The 17,432-nt window shown below is 39.9% G+C and overlaps 1 protein-coding gene across 1 annotated transcript in view; it reads left to right on the top strand.

The window, feature by feature from the left end:
* The window catches only part of CACHD1 (cache domain containing 1), a 113,118-nt gene that overhangs the window by 62,381 nt on the left and 33,305 nt on the right, over positions 1-17,432 (top strand). The window contains exons 4-6 of the mRNA XM_072868266.1: positions 3,769-3,875; positions 13,819-13,945; positions 16,133-16,277. Coding sequence (XP_072724367.1) covers positions 3,769-3,875; positions 13,819-13,945; positions 16,133-16,277 — 379 coding nt within the window. The remainder of the gene's footprint in view (positions 1-3,768; positions 3,876-13,818; positions 13,946-16,132; positions 16,278-17,432) is intronic.

Here is a 17,432-nt window from a genome sequence, read left to right as displayed (position 1 = left end):
ATCCTTTATCAATCAATCTTAGTCTTGAGATTCTTTAGCCAACAAAAAATCAACAACATTTTTGCTTGCTTGGTAGGAGCTGTAATTTTTTGAAGTGGTTACATTTTGATGGGGATAAGAAAAGCCATAGCCTTGATCCGAGAACTACGTTCCTGTGAAACGTCAAGTCTTTTCCTCAATGGGGAGGACTTTGGGGAATTTTCAGGGAGCAGGTTGCCAATAATTTCAACAAGCAGCTCCCGACAGAGTGGATGAGCCCATGCAGAGCTCCACGCCGTCATGGTTTGGCTGCTTCGGTGTCTGATGTAGCATCCCATCTTGATCTTACAACCTGATGGTGGTGGGCTCTGATCAAGAGGACAGGAGACCTTTCTATCTGTCTGTCCGTCTGTTTCTCTGTCTCTCTTCCTTGCCGTAAAGAGCAAGGATAGTGCAGAAGACCATCAAAAGCTCTTTGCCCCTATCTGAGTCTTGAATCAAAACACCAGCACTGATGGAGTGCTGTTGATTATGCTGTTTTGGATAAAATACCAAAAGCACTGAACATCTGTGTCCAATAAGGAACCCACAGTACTTTTTGTAGAGCAGGGAATTTAGCTGCCTGTTCTTGTTCCCGCTGTATACGGCATTTTTCACTTCGCTCATCGCTGAGGGGTTTTGATGTGTTGAGCAGCTGCCTCAATTAAAGATGTTTCTCCAGTGACGAGCAAGTTCATAATTGCATGTGTTAGGTGGAGACAGAGGAGGGCAAGCAGAGTTAAACGTTTGTGTTTATGCAGGGTAACCTGACTGTGTCCAAAGACTGAGGTATGTAAAATATTTGTAAAGAGATGAGAGGGAGAATTTGTGTACAGACTGCTCTGGGACTCCCTGATGCAAAAACTTGCACTCTCCCTGTGTATTTGCATCTATATAGTAGAAGGTTTGCAACTTAAAAACTTTTTTTTTTCCCCCAGTATTGATATATGTATATCAAAAATATTGACCCAAACTGATAAAGCTATGTTTAAACTGCATGTATTCTACATAATTTTTAAAGTGTATGGAGGGCAGTTAATTATTTCCAAATATACGTGACACTTTTTTTTTTCCCTTAAGTCTAGGTTTGAGAAGGGATCAAAAAAATGTTAGTGCCTCAGTAACTCTAACTGTTCACTGCTAGTCTCATTCATCTCCTTTAAAAATAACGCAGTTAGTTTAAGATGCATGTAGTGTTTATGGATATAGATTAATTTTAAAGCATGCCAGTTTAAGGAGAGACATTGTTTTCATTGATATTTCTATGTGGCAGTGAAGATATTAAAATTAAGCAGTTAGTAATCAATAATGTAATCAGTAATCACTTTTTGCATATTAAAAAATTCAGTGTGATTAGAGCTTCTTCAAACAGAGCCTCTAGTCTGATGAGCTCTAGCTATGTAAAATGAGATTTCTTGTGACTCTACAAGAATCATAAAATTTAATCTGATGTTAAGACCAGAGAATTCAGTGTCTGAGGTTTTGTTATGCATTTGTATAAAAGACTATTTTACTTTCTGTAATTCAGAAAGTCATTAAGGAGTTTAATAGCAAGTTCTCGGGAAATGACTCCTATACTTGAAGGGCGAATTTCTAAACTTGTGAGAAGGCTATGCTATACTCTTCAGCGATAACAGAAGTTAAACCTCTGCTTTAAGCAACAAAAAAAACCCAGCCCAACCTTAAATATGGTTATACTGGCATGAATCACAAACAAAAGGCAAACTCATGGCCTGTGTATGCAACAGCAGTGCTGCTGGCAGCGAGCTCCAGCGCTCCTCTCAGGAGCACTTGTCTGGTTTTGTAATGCTAAAATTCCTAAAAGTGGATCCAGTCACCTACAGAAGTGATGATCTTAAGCCCACTAACAAATATTTTTCTTATCCTTAGTTAGTTTTCACAGATTTCTTCTGAGTCATATAAATGTTCTCCTACAGAAAAGGTTCTCCTGCATCCCGCATGTGAGGACCCCATAAACCGAGAGATGGAGGCTCTCGGCATCTGGCTGGCTTGGGGCAGCTGCAGCTACCTCCCCATAGGATGAAATTATTTTGAATTGGGCTGAAAGAAAATGTATTGGATTAGGAGAGTTTGACTTTGCTTAAAAAGACTTGCTTCCTGTGGTCATAACTTGAAATTTCCTTGTGGTAACCAATTCCATCTGTCTGTGGTTTTTGTTTCTGTTAATTGTTGTTTTAAGTGGGTGATTTGGAAGCGCATTGTTTTACTGTCTGTTTGTGTCTATGAACCCCAGCCCTTACAGCAAGCACTCTGTAAGGACAGAACCAGAAAATCAGTGTCTTTCCATTCTTACTGGGCACCGTATTTGTTGAAGTAGTTGCAACTTACTGGATTTCAATTTCTTAATTAAAATCTTCAACCAGAAGAACGGTGCTTGGTTTCCATACCACTTTTGCTTGCAATATTTTGGGCCTCCACTATGTGATAGCATATATATGTGAGTGTGTTTGTATGTGTACATATACATCTGTGTATGAAAAAATGTAACATCAGTTTAAGCAATTAAGTACGGTGGACAATAAGCAACTAAATAAAGAACCTTAAGCACATATATAATATATGCGTGCATTGAGGTAAATGGAAAGCATTAGAATGGCACTGGGTGAATGCTATAGAGATGTAAGCCAGTGATTGATGTGCCATTAATATTAAGTAAGTTGGTCAGTATCTTTTGATGTAGCTGGTTTTTGTGGAATTTGCTGGTTTAGTCTTGACAGTATTGAACAAACCCCTACTCTGCCCAGTTTCTCTCCAAGACTTCTTTCCTATCAGCTTTCATGCCCAAAAGGCTAAGGCTCTTCTTCCAGGATGGGGTTTTATGCAGACCTTGCTTGCAGTTTGTTGTAATTTCTTAGGAACAGGTTGGCGGTAGAACAATTCTTTGATAGGAAGTAAATTGGTTTTTTGAAATACTAGAATAATCAGACCGTAAGTCAAATGTAATCAAAATATTGAAGGTCACAAAAATGTTAACAAATAAAATTGGCCTAGGTAAATTATGCAAAACTGCATTTAAGTCCTTGAAAGCTTCAGAAGAGTTTCCAGTTATTTATAACCCTTTTTTATTTAGATTTTGTTAAGGCATTGGATTAATTATATTTTATCGTCATTAGAACTATGCACTATTTGCATCAGAGTTATGAATGTATTTGAATTATTTAACCTAACCAAAACATAACAAAACTTCAGACTGTCAAGTTCCTTCCACTATTTGGAATGTAAATCCTCAGTTTTGGTACAGAAAACAGGTTTACAATTGCTCTATTAGATCTTTTTTGTAAAGACATAAAGAGGAAATCCTCTTCATGAAAGACGCTTGGAATAAATTTTTTAAAAGTGAAAGATGAAATAATAGTACTGGTGAAAGAGTCTCTAGCAAGGAAAAGTTTGGTTCATGGCATGCCTGGATGCTGCACATGTTTCCCAAGCTGGAACCTCTACTGTTTAAATCGAGATGAAAGAGCACACTCTCTTATGATCCTATCTTTCAAGGAATATTGTGAAGGAAAATGCAATGTATCATTGTAGAGAGCAGATGCAATCCAGCCGTGATGAGCTTATCCCCCCCTAGTCCTGGGTTTCACAATTTTTCCTGGACCCTTAAAATACCTATAATGTTGGAGTTTCCAAAATAATTATTTTTCATTGAAATTTCAAAAAGATGCATTTCCATTGTAGATGCTGTGTAGGTTGAATGTTAGATTGCTAATCCTGTTGTTGTCATTTCAGATTTGATGGAAATTTTAACACCAACGTTTCTAGAACTATTAGCTGTGATAGACTGTCTACCACCGTCAACAGCAGAGCCTTCAACCCTGGACGTGACTTAAATTCTGGTAAGTAGTACAGTTTGGGTTTTTTTCCTTCTGTTGTAGGGTTGTTGTTTTTTTTTTTTTTTTTCCATTAGACTTTAACATTTCCTTGGCATAGAGAATTAGCATTGATTGCCATAGCAACAAGCTTTTATTTCTCCTTGAAACTGTCACACTGCTCTTAATTTGAGATTTCATGTTTGAAAGATGATACCTAAAGTAATGCCCTTAGTCTAAGTACTTTATAAAAATGTCATGAAGATTTTATTCGAGCCTACCATGGATAATTTTGTTGTGGTTTATGCACTTTTTATTTCTCCCCCCCCCCCTTTTTTTTTTTTTTCCAAGGCATTCTCCTTCCTAGGCCTGACTGCTTTGGCATCGGTAGTGTCAGCTGCTGAAGAGGCCATGCAGAGAAGTTTCTCTGATCTTCTTAGCTGAGTTCAGCTAATGTGAGGCTGTGTTTGTAGCGATATGCAAAAACTACAAAATAAAAGGACATCCTAAAATACTTCCTTTCTTTGTCTTGTCAGGGCATTTCCGTCTTGACAGTCAGTGCATTTGCTTGACACGCTTAAAGAGCTAGAAATATGCTTAGAACCAAAAGCCATGTGACTTATCCCTGAAAAATTCAGCTTTTGGTCCTCCAGTACAGCAAGGTTTTGGTTTTTTGCATCCTAGTCAACTTGAATTAATACATGGTTTTCAAGTTTTTTAGTCATAGTTTTGTCCAGCTGTTCCATCTTACTTTTCAACTTTTTACGATGCCTTAGTGTTGTAAGTTAGAGAACATTATAGACTTTGGTTGTGGATTTCATTTAGCGTAAGTTTTGGGGTTTTTTGTTTGTTGGGTGTTTTGGGGGGGGTTGTTGGTTTAGGTTTTTTGGACAAGTAATGTAGACTTGAGAGAATTTTTTAATTTTATTTTAATTTTCATGTGTCTTTTGGAATAAAATACTGATTTCTTTTTTAACTTGACTGAGGAAGTGCCAGACCCACCGTTCTACCCTCATGGTGCACAGAGAATTTGCATATCTTGCCCCAAATACGATGAAAGAACCCCAAATTTCTCTCTAGCCTTTCTTCCAGTTTTGCTTTCTGGATTTCTAATGAAATCTAAAAAAGAAAAAGTAAAAACCAAAAGCAAAGCAAACAGTCCCCATAGGTTCCTTTCCATCCCATCCGCTGTATACCACATCTTGAATGCAGGTGCTGGCCAGACAAGCTAATTTCCTGACATACGTCTCATCACCATAGTTTGTGTAGTGTTTTCCATCCTAAAGATAGGCATTCTTTGTTCACTTACTAGGATTTGCTGGGCTTTGTTTTACTCATGAGCTATCTCTTTATCAAAAAAACCAAACAAGCAAACAACTTATTCTTAGTAAAATAATGTTTAAAATCACATGCAGTTGTTGATTAATCAAAATAATTTTTGAAAGCAAATTTTCAGGCGCTGTTATAAAAGCAAAGCATTGAATGAATCACCTGATGTTTTTTATTTAAGTAAAAAACCCATTCTTTTCCTCCTGCAGAAGATGGATGTAAAAAAAGTACTAAAGAAATATTCCTCCTTCTTGAGGGGTGGAAAACAAGCTATAGTTTCCCTTCAACATTTTTTAAATTTCTGGTTTGAATTCTCACAGAAACAAAGTGAGCGCATGTTCAAGCTTCTTGCTGTCCTGGGTCGACAGTCAGACTTGAGTGTCTGCTCTTCCCTTGCCTCTGGCTTGAAAGCTTCCTGATGAAAGGAATATTTTCAAAAAATGGCTTTGGCAGAAAAGGGCAGCAGAAGAGAAGAGGGAATTGGAGTGATAGTAAGAACAGGGAAGTGCTTCAGGATTTATTGACAGCAGACTGTCTCCTCTGGCTTTCCTGTTAGCAGCTCTCAGAAACACAGCCTTTGGGGGGAGGTTTTTTATTAGTGAGAAAACGCCTGTAAGAGAGAAGTGGAATGGAAGGAGTGGATCAATGCAGAAAAATGAGATGGAAACAGGTTTATTTGAGAAACAAAAGTTGATACATGGGTACACACCTTGTGAAATAAGAAGTTAAGTTTTCTGTAAGCAAGCTACAAGGAATACCCTTAGTCCTTGCCTCCTTGTGTGAAGGTGTTTGAAAGTCTGTGAGATGTCGGTTCCCACCTTCCCTTCCCTGGTCCTCAGCTGAGAACATCTAAACCGCGTGAGCTCCACCACCCCGGCCACAGAACAGGAGACTGGTGCGGCTTCAGGGAAGGGTGGCTGCCAGGAGTGTCGAGCAGAATAACGCCGCTGTGGAGCTGGACATCACCCACGTCCAAAGCAGTGTCCCTGTATCGCTGCAGAAGTATTTGGGTTTTGAAATAAACTGGATGTGGGAAGGCTTAGCAGCAGGAGGCTGGGTGTTTGTTTTGCGGCTGGAGGGTATTGTGTTGGTGGTATCTGTAGCTCTCCCTTATGTAGTCATGGGCCACGACCCGTTGTGCCAAAAAAGCAGTCTCTGTCCTAAGGAATTCACGGTCTAAGACAATAGTTGGCTTGAGACAGACTGGGGATAGAAACAGACCGGGAAGCAGTTTTGGTCAGAAGGACAGAGTGCTGTCAGTGCACCAGCATCCTTACAGCTGTGAAGATGGCTGTCAGGTTAGAAATGGTTTTCAGAAGTGCTTACTTACTGTCCTCTGTCTCTCGAAGCTCTTAATTTTTTCTTATTTCTGCAGTGACCTAGTTCTGTGAAACTGCTTACCTTAGAGGATACACTTAGGACAGAGCACTTTGTCTGCACCGGAGCTGTTTCTGAATAAATCTACGTGTGTGTATTCATTACTCTAAACTAAAACCACCTTCGAAAGAGGATAAAGATCAAACAAGAAAAAAGTTTCCCTAATCTCATATTTTTCTTACTTCTCTTGTAAGTGCCCTCACGTAGAGCTGCTGAGGAGTATCTGTTGCACTTTGGATTCAGACTCCACTTCAGCCTGAATTATTTTTTTGCTCTAAAAAGCCAAAGAGCTGTTGGTACATCTGGGTATTTTGCTTGTGTGTTTTTTCTCTCCTGCCTTGCTTTGCTTGTTTAGACTTAAAGGCAGGATGAGAAGCCACGGCTTCCCAAAAATCATGTCATGCTGTCTTTCCCACTGGATGCAGCGTGATGGGGAGGACCCCGAGTGCATCAGCCTCCTAGAGAAAGGGTTTGAAAGCCCTCTGCTCCTCCAGCCCAGAAACAGGACCTCCCATACTCTTCTCTAGTTTGCCTACGGTTTCTAAACCTAGCCTGGCCTGTCCATCAACCAGGCTGTCTTCCTGAATGGATTGGTCATTTCATTCTTAATATTAAAAAAAAAAAAAAAATAATTCCCATGAGTATCTTTCTTTTCTGGCATGAGTTTTGCAGTTTAAATAATCCGGCCTATAAAAAGCTCTCAGCAAAACATAAATCTAAACTCTTCTATGTTCGGCATAGATCTCAATTCTTTAAATGTTAATCTTGGCCTGCTCTGTGCGCAGCGTAAGAAAGTGGGATCAGAGTGGCGAAGTTGTAGGTGTTGGAAGGGAATGGAATTTGCACCGCAGACTCCGGGCGAGCCACAGGAGCAGAGCCTGAGAGAGCCCTCGGTGCAGACAACAACCTCAGCTTCTAGTCTGAACAATGTGTTGTGAAGGGTAAGTGTAGCTCATGAACCTTTCAAAAATAAAGAACTTTTTTTGCAGTTTGCTATTGGATTTTTATAATATAAAGAGAAAATAATCTTGGGGAAGGAAAGAAGAAGAAGGAAATAGATGCATGTCTCCCTTTTCTCAACCCAAAAAATAAAGCTTTTGCCACTTTTTTTTTCTTGATATTGGGTGACTTTTAATGTCGTGCAAAGGTTTTGTTTTATCTTGGCTTGAGTTTTCCATTTGGATTACTTTTAGCCATTACTACAAAATAGATAAGGAGCCAGTCTTTATTCTTCAGATGGAAGATTGATTAGTCTAATTCTTGGTTAGTTAGATTAAGAGATCTGTCCTCACTGGTATGAATAGTCCTTTATTTATTAGACGACAAAATCTTACCCAGAGCCAGTGCATTATGTTATCAGATTCCTTAGGTTTTTTTCTTTTTGAATAAACAAGGAACGAGTAAATCTTTCTCCTTCCCATCCTTCAAAGCACCAAAATGTCTGTTTCAACTCAGGCAGCTTTAGCAGTGTGCTTTTCCCCAGCAATATGCAGAGATGGTACCAAGTTACTCTATCAGTTTTGTCTGTGCCTTATTCGAGGTGTTGATCATTTAAAATGTGGAGTGCCTTGGTCATGTTCCTTACATTGCTATACTTTAAACTGATAGCTCGGGTGAATTAAAATAGTTGGGAAGTATTTGAGCAAATGAGCTAATACACCCCCCCGCGCCCCCCCAAATGCTTTTAATCAAAGAAGCTGGGCTCATTCCTTAACATGAAAGGGGTTTTTACTTCTTCGCCCTTCAGAATCAAAAGAGCTCCCAATGAGCGAGCTGGGCTCCATCCTGGCTCGTGCCATCAGCAGAATTTTAATCGGGTTCGAGCTGCAGAGCCTTTTATTTCTGGTGAAAACTCATGAGCCAGAATATAGTTTGACTCAGAAAATCCTGGATTGGATTTGTAGGTCTGGAGAGTTAGAGGATGTCTTTCCTTGTAAAATAAACACATTCGCTTTCTGCTGTTGTTTCTGGGGAACACTAAAGTGTCTTTCCGATGATTATTTTTAATGGAGGTACTTGTCAGAGAAGAACTGCACTGTATGTGTTGCACAGAAAATGAAACTTTTCTTTTTTTGCGGGGTGAGAACCGTGAGGTCTGCAGCTCAATAAATGTAATGCTAAAGAGGAAGACTGTAAGAAACTCTTTTATAATGAGCAATTATGTTCAGTAGTTGTTTTTTTTTTTCCACTGACTGTTTGTGCTGTTCTTTGAAGATTAATTAGTTAATGATTTGACTATGCTTTGAAGATGTAAAGTGGTATCTAGAAGTGCTAAGTGTTATCATATCGCATTCCCTTTGAAGTTTTATAAACTATCACATAGGGCTTTCTTTCTAAAAGTCCTTTTTGCCTTGTGAGATATTTATAATTAGAGACTGATCATTTCAAATACTCTTATGTTCATACTTTCCAACTTTTTCTGTCTGCAGCAGAATTTGGGGTCATATAGTGCTGCATTGTAAGTGGAGGGGACAGAGGTTTTGGAGTGACTTGGCAATGCCAGCTCCTGGGCAGCTCCCAGTTGGCCATTTATATCCCCAGTCTGTGTCTGGAATTAAGGGATACCTCTAAGATTTCTGCGTTTATAAGACTTGGACTCTTGGCTTCCTCCAAGTAGCATGATATCAAGGCTGGGTCTTTATTTAGTGGTGATGTTCATTTTAGGAAAGCAAAATCTTTACACATACTCAGTAATGCAAAATACTTTGTAATTTGTGTTAGAACAGGGAGATGGGTACCTTCTTGTAGTTACAAAAATGACTTGAACCTGACCAGAAAATTAAAAGTAAGTTGCTTTTGAGTTAAAATGAGAACCATGGGTCTTGGTCAAGCATACGGATGCCTAGAAAGTGAGTACCAGTGAGATGCTCTGCACACATTTCTGCTAGTGCTGCCAAGGGTGTAATTTTGTCAAACGTAGCCTTTAGCTGTAAGCTAAACAAGCAGCTCGCCTCACAGTATGTTTTTTAACCTGTCCAGAGGCTGGCTTTGCTGGAAGGAGGAGGTGAGAGTAAACTACAGGCAAACAACTGAGGGAGTGGAAAGTTTGGGGTAGGTGAGGTTAGGCTAAAAAAGAGCATCTGCTGGGTGTCCTGGCAGGGACCAAGAAATGAGGAAATATCTGCTGGGCGTTCTTACAGCTTTAGTGGATGGAAAATAAAAGTGCACTTAAAGAGAAAAAGTATGTATTTTTCAGCCATGGCTTATCTGCTGGGAGATTGTCTACTGTGGTTATAGGAAAAAGGGGGGGGGGGGGAGCAGCAAAGAGTTACGATAAACTTGGTAGTCTCTGGGGAAGGCATTATTGAACTAACATACTAGCTGAAGGAAAACATGAGCAGAACTTCGTGCAAAGGAGGAACAGCAGAGAGAGGGACTGAGGCTGCAAGGAGTTTGTTTGTGGTTCAAAACCAATTGTTTTATGGGGAAGATGAACACTTTTAAATCCAGATACTGTTGTGGGGAAATAAATACAAATCGTGGCCTTGTGGGAATGAGAAGTTTATCTTGAATATAGCAATGATTAAAAAGAAAACCCTTTTAATTACAAACTCCTGTATTTTAATGCTGTTAGTGAAATTAAACTAGACAAGTTATTTCATCCAGGCTTTAACTGAGTGTTCACATCTGATTTGAAAATACATTCTTCAAGTTCTGCAACCCATAACAAAAACTTAAATACCAGAAATTCAACTTCTTTATACAAAACAATTGCCATACTTCAGCCCCAGAACTATGAAATCCTGGTGGCTAGACATAAAACGAAGGATTTAAATGCTTGATACTCTTCTCCCTCCCTGCCTGCAAGGCAGTGCAATCATGTCAAGCAGCAGTTCAGCCGTAGTGGTGGTGTGCCTGGACTTTGATGGCCTTATTTATGTCAAAGTGTAATTATATTAGCTTTTTCTAAGTTTTATGTATTGCAGTAGAATGGATAATGTTGATTGTCATACACTGCTGAAAGACAGTGTTGTTTAAACAAAAAAATTTTTAAATAGTTATGATTTTCTTTTCTCTCTTTTTTTTTTTTTTTCCTTCCCAAGATTTTTTTTTTCCAGGCTTCTCTTTGCAGCTTAATAAAGGGTTATCAAATACTTCCCTGGATTCCCACAGCTGTGGCTGTGCAATGTGCTCCCACGCAGGAGAGCTTGTGTGGGCTGTGAGCACCGGTGCTGCACCTTCTCTGGAGGCTGAGGCTGCCAAACCCTCAGTGAGTTCAAAATGAATCTGGGTTTTCCCACAAGATTTCAGAGAGGAAAGGAGGATGGGTGCTTTGGAGGGGGATGAGGAGAGGAATTTCTGGTAGGCCTAGCTGTAAAAGCTAGAAACTCTGTGTGGGTTAGGTTTATTTTGTTTTTAATTAAAACTGATTTTTGCCTAAAGTTTTCCATGGTGCCTAAATTTGGCAATATTAAAATTTCACATTGCTTTGTGTCCCTGCTACACAGAAACCATTGTCCGTGACCAAAGAAACCTGCTCTTTCTACAAATTGGAAATGGCGCTGCTAAACTGGTATCATATCAGGTGTAAAACCAAAACAAGGACTTAAGAGAAATGTAGGGGGAACTTGAGTGAAACAAGCAGGATTTGCAAATTTGTTTGGCTTCTGGTTGCAAGATCATGGGTGGTTTCATTGAAAGTGTGAAAATTCCTGAGATAAAGATTCCTGCTCCCAAGAGCATCACCAGGTGGATTTTACCTATGCACAGAGGAGAGGGAGAAACAAGCTCCGGCATCCTTGTTGGGGTTGAATTGGTATTTTTTGGAGAAGGATGAGAAAGTGAGAGGTGTGAGCAGAGTGTAGTTCTGGTCCCTGACTCGGTCGTTAATGCACTGGGAAAACCCTCATCAACCATTTCATGTCTTGTTCTTGTTTCTTCCTCCGTCCTCCTCCTCATCTCGTCCACTGAGGCACCAAATTCTTCAAAGCTACAATCCTGCAAAGGAAAAATACAAAAAACTGTGGCAAAAAGAAGGGGGGGGACACGGATCTCAAGATAGTGTTTTTTACAGGGTAGTTATGCTGAGCTGAATGTGGAGAGAACATCGTGGCTGCAGCCAGTCTGGAAAACCCGAGAAAGTGCTAAACTGTTGAGGATGTTGAACTTAAACTGTACTCTACATGGGTATTTTGTTGTAGAATGTCTGGCTAAGGTTTGAAATGTGTCTTGCAGTGATTTCCAACCCAAATATTGGTGTATTTGGTAATGACTGAGATTCGGGAGATGAAACTGTCTGGCCTGTTTTCAGTGTCAATCCTAAGGGAAATGCCAAAAGTAAATGCTCAGCAAAAGGTGAAGCACTGCAAATCGGAGCTGCCCTCTGCGAGTTCTGGCAAGTTTTATAATCAAAGAACATGAAAGGAGAAATGGCAAGAAAATACTTTTTTTTTTTTTTTAAGATGCATTTTAAGCTGATATGATCCATTTTAACTGTTAAGTAAAAACTAAAGGATTCAAACATTCAAGTTTTATTTTCAGTTTGCTGCAAGCAGAGACGATGATTTTGCCCCCAAGTGGAATATAATCCTGTTACTGCTGTGGCGAGGAGAGGGTTTGTGCCTCCCATGCTAACGACTTTCCGTTCCCTCTCTCCTGGGAGCGTTTTTCCTCTTGCTTTAAGGGACTCAGCAAGCCTACGGCTGCCTAATGTCACCGGTGTGGCAAAGCTGGCAAATGCACGGGATGAGCGCCGATCCCTTCATCTCGCCAGGCTTGCAGGGAGAGCAGTCGAGGTGCAGACGCTGGGTTGCAGCGAGGATGTTTCCGTCGCACGACGAGGCAGAAATCCCAATGCTGCCTCTGCCTCGGGTGATTCAAACACGATTGTCCCCACCTGGGCTCTGAGTGTTCAGGATTTCCTCAATATCCTTACACTCTCTTGGTTTAGCTTGGCGTATTAAATATCTTTATAAGTTAGTAGTGCAGATGGTCGTGGTCCTGGGATAGCCGCTGTATTTGGCTGCTGGTTTTGGTGGTGTTTTGTGTTTTCACTGATGTCGTCGGTTTTGTTAATATCGCTAAGCTATAGCTTTTTGAAAGACTTTTACTGTTAGTGTTAAGTAGCGCTTCCTTAAAGATTATTTTAATAGGAGTAAGCCCATTTTAAAGAGAATTAATGTGGCCTATAAACTACAGGAGGGTTTGGGATCTGTACCCTACGGTTATATTCTGAGCTCAGTTCCTGTTTGACTGCACGACTTGGGAACATGTCATTTACCTGCTTTGTTCTTCACTTTTTGCCCATGCAATGAGTAACTAATAATCACCTGCCACAGAGGAGTTTCTGAGAGACTTGGAGGAAAGTTGCGATATAGCTGCTAAGAACTGTTATTATCATTCTTTCTGAATTTTATGATCTTGAAAGCGGGAACCTGGTGGAGATGCTCACAGTGAGGATGGGTGGAACCAGCATGGTAGCACTTTTGTGTGGCCACAGCATAACCCTTTGAGGGAAGATGCTGTGTTTTCCCTGAAAAGTGGCTATTTCTCCTAACAAGCAATACATGAGGGGCCCACAGCCTTGTTATTGATGGCACAGACATAATGAGAAACTTGGGGAAGTTCTTGAGTCCCAAGAGTGGGAGCTGTACCTATCTACCCTTACACAAACAGGAGAGCATGATGAACAAAGAGGGAAAATTCTCCCTTTCTTTTAACCTTTTCAGCTATTTCTGTATGGTGAGTTTCTCCTCGACCCACATTTGCCTGTGAAACTATTTTTGCTAAATGTTCATGTAGACATTTTTAAACAGATGTCAGAATAGGTAATGTTAACAGATTGGGTTACAGAGCTGTAAGTGGCAAACCTACTTAATATTTTTGAGTTATTTCAGTATAAAGAACACATGATTTTCTTAACATTAGGGTTTTTTCTTTATGAAAACTGTCGACAATGTGTTTATCATTACATGTAAATGTATGTATGTATACATATTATATATATAAGTGCTTTAATCTCTTCCTTCCTTGCTCCTGCCTTGGCTTCTTGGGTTGCAGTTATACTTCAGAGATTCAGGAATTGTCGTCACATATTAAAGAAAATCTGTCAAGTCCAGTGTTAAGTTTCCAAAAGACTTTAACTGTTTGCAAATCAGACGTGAAGATCTATCAATCCTCAAATAGAGCTGCTTGTAGTTGGTGTTGGGACCTTGGTTATTCTTCTCCAAGCACATACGAGAGAGGCCTTGGACAAACAGACCTCCAAGTTTGACCTCCCTTTGTAACTCTACTTCGTTTTTCATTTTTCCTCTCCAACTTTCAGTTCTTGCTGATAATCTGAAGTCTAACCCAGGAATTAAATGGCAATATTTCAGCTCGGAAGAAGGCATTTTCACCGTTTTCCCAGCCCACAAGTTCCGGTGCAAAGGCAGCTATGAACACCGCAGCAGGTATGATTTGTCTCCGTACAGTTAGTGGGCAAAGCACTATAATTGGATTCCTCAAGCACTGATTTCATTTCAGCATTATGCTTTGCCAAGACGACAACATTCAGGAGTAACTTTAATGGGCTCCCTTGGGTTTTCTTAGGTTTGTTTTTTAAAGCACGAATTTTCACTTTTAAGAAATTTAGATGTAAAATAAAATTACATACAGGTTCCTCACCTCTCCCAAATCAAATAAGCTGTAAATAGCAGTAACTTGTAAATTGTAGGGCAGCCCATAGGCAAAATTCATCCTGTATTTGACTCATACTTGACCTCCGTTAATAAAGTAGTGAACATGTATTCTACTGATTTGGAAGGTGCATCGCTTTGGGGAGAGGGGTGGAAGGATGAGAGACTGGAAAGTGCATAGGTAGAAGCATTTTTCCAGTCTCCACCCAAGGTTCAAGTGGCACATTGTGGATAGTAGGGAAGCACCAATAGTGGAAACTTTCTGTTTCTACTAAAAAACTATGGAAAAAAAGATCAAATGGTGACAGGGTTTTTCTGCACAGGGGAATATTCCTGTTCTGTAGGCATGAAGCAAAGCAGTTGCAGTGCAGTGTTTTTTCCCTAGCTTTTGCCGTCAGTACTGTGGGACTGATAAAGACTCAAGGGTGGAATCTTCTAAGAAAATGCAGTGGCTTTAGTATCTCTGGTCACACATTAGCTAATTGTACTAGTTAATCAGTCTATGCGGAGGAAGTTCAGTGCATCCAGGTACGTTTTATGTAGGTGGGTGTACAGAGACTAAGTAGTGTTTTGGTTACCTGTCCGTGTTGAGCAATCAAATGTTTACAGATGTTATCTTCTATGTGTCATCAAAGTATGAAGCGTCTGGGCTTGATTAAGTTTTCTGTGGTCTTGGAAAGGTGCGGTCTGAAGACGTGAGAGCCGCGGGTGCCCCAGTCTTGATCAGAATTCTGACACTAAAACCATTGGCGATTTCATCCAAATCACTTAGTCGTGGTCGCAGTTTCTCCATGGCTAAATAAAGGATATCTTTTTGCTAATATTTACTTCAGAGGGTAGTTTGGATGAATTAATTAGTTAATACTTAAGTGCTTTGAAGATCAAAGGCCCTATTTAAGTTTTAGGTATTAATACCAGTGTAGAGCTGCAGGCTGTTTTACAATTAAGAACTGATTTGTGCCAGTTGTTTATTGCAGTGCCTTGTCCAAAATCTTCTGCATTTCCTTTACTCTTAATATGATTTCTGTGGCTGCCTTTGATATAATGAAATTTAGATCCCAAAACTCACACTTGACTCTAACTAGTTTTGGGTCTGGACTAAAGAGGGAAGAGTCCTGTCTTTTTTTTTAATTCTTCCTCCTTGCTGAAGATCTTCCTAATTTGTTCTGGGTTGAAACCTTGGCATGAGAGCTTGTGAAAAATATCACACATCTCTCACAATATTGAACTGGATTTGAGCACTGCTTCACTGAAAATACGGGTTTTGATGTTAGTACAAATAGACACATGGCAGCCTCAAGAGCCTTCACCAGAGTTAACTCAGATTGGCCATGGGGTTTAAAACTGCACAGACCCAAGGGGTTGTGGAGCACGACCCGTGTGAAATGCATTCCAGGGCACCAAGAGAAAACCCTCTCTTGGCCAGAAGCCTTCCCTTATTACAGTAAACTAACCACCCTATGCTAATGCAACTCTGCACAGTTGCACAGGTTTTTACTTGTCATGTAACCAGCAAATACCCACTACTGCACTTACTTTTACATGTGAGTAAGGTTCCCGGCACCCAACATTTATCATGAGGTATTTCTTGCTTTGTCAACACTTAATCCAAAACTTGATGTGAGCTGCTGCAAACAGTAGTCCCAAACACTGCTGCTGCATCAGGAAAATTGTTTATTCCTAGCTGAAAGCAGTTGCTGTGACAGAGGGAGAAGGATCCGACACCTGATTTGCGTTAAAAAATGAGAAAGAGAGTGAAAGCGAGGGCCTTTTCTGCATGTTCAGATTCTCAGCTGGTCTTTCCTAGTGGAAGTTTTCATAAAGGCAAAAATTCCTGTTGTAGTTCCTTGTTTCTTCGTGGGGTGTTTTTGCATTTAATTCTCAATTATTTTCACTTGTAGACGTTTTAGTGGAAATTACAAGATGACTCATGACAATGGTTTGGGTTTTGGTTCTCTTCAGGCCTGTCTATGTTTCTACTGTTCGACCTCAGTCCAAGCATATCGTTGTCATTGTGGACCATGGGGCTTCGGTCACGGAGACGCAGCTTCAGATTGCCAAAGATGCTGCTCAGGTTATTCTGAGCTCTATAGATGAACACGATAAGGTAAGTTTTCTCCAAGCAATGAGCATATTTTCATTGGTTTTAACCATGCTCAGTGTTTCACGTTTTCATCCAAAGCAGTGTTTTCAACTTGTGGTCCATGGACTCATGGGGATCTGTGGTCTACCTCTAATGGGTGATGAAGACTTGAACTCACTTTTGGAAGCTTGTATTACTGCGGGGGAAACATTTGGGGATTCACAGGCTGAAAAAAAGTGAAAGCCACTGATCTAAGGCAAAATCTTGTTTCTGAGTAATGTTTAAAGGCTCCTTCGCCTTGCCAGAGATTTTAGGTGATAATCAGCAGTGTGATACAGTGCGCAATTAGGAGAACCATGCTCCGAGCCCGACAACTTCTGAAGTTCTAGATTGCTTTGAACAACTTTACCTTTTGAACAATTTTACCTCTGAGGCTGGTTTTTTTGCTTGTGAAAATGGAAATTATTTATTCTACTGCTCTATTGGGGTGAGCTGAAACATAATTAGTGTTTGGAAGATTCCCAGACAACCATGATACCAGCAAGGAGAGGCTAAAGCAAAGGGACAAGAAATCTGGATTTTGTTTCTTGCTCTGCCACAGATACTCTACCTTACAATGAAAAAGTCACTTAACCTGTAATTTTTTTAAGTACGGAATACAACCAGGGGCCCATAAGGTGCTTCTGTAGGACCACAAGCAATCCCCAGTTTCGTCTTTACTTTCAGTAATTCTCTGTTAGTAGGACCTTGATCATTCTTTGTGCTTGGGTTTTTTTTAATAGGAAGGGAGTTTCAGTCAAATCAAGTTGAAGGACAACTGATTATAATCTTTGCCTTAAGTCTTCTCATTAATAGTATGGGAAAAACATTTCTAACTTCTGTGCCTTTAGAGAGTTCTAATACAGTATAGTAATGCTTATAGTTTAGCAGAATTAATAGTACTTAAATTTAAGTGTCAGAAGTATTTGTCTTAATATAGGCCTATAATGAAGAAAATACATTTAAGACATATATTACTTGGTCAGTAGCTCAGTGGTTATGAAACCTGTTATATGGGTATATAATTACTGCTTTATTCTATGACTGTCTTGCATCAGTCGTGATTCATAATAAAGTATGCCACTCATTTAATAAGACTGGTATGTTATGTGTATATTAATGCAAGTGTTACCACTACAT

The sequence above is a fragment of the Ciconia boyciana genome, chromosome 7, assembly GCF_034638445.1.
Source record: "Ciconia boyciana chromosome 7, ASM3463844v1, whole genome shotgun sequence".
NCBI lineage: Eukaryota > Metazoa > Chordata > Aves > Ciconiiformes > Ciconiidae > Ciconia > Ciconia boyciana.
The sequence above is the reverse complement of the archived record's forward strand: the minus strand, read 5'-3'. Positions and strand labels throughout refer to the sequence as shown.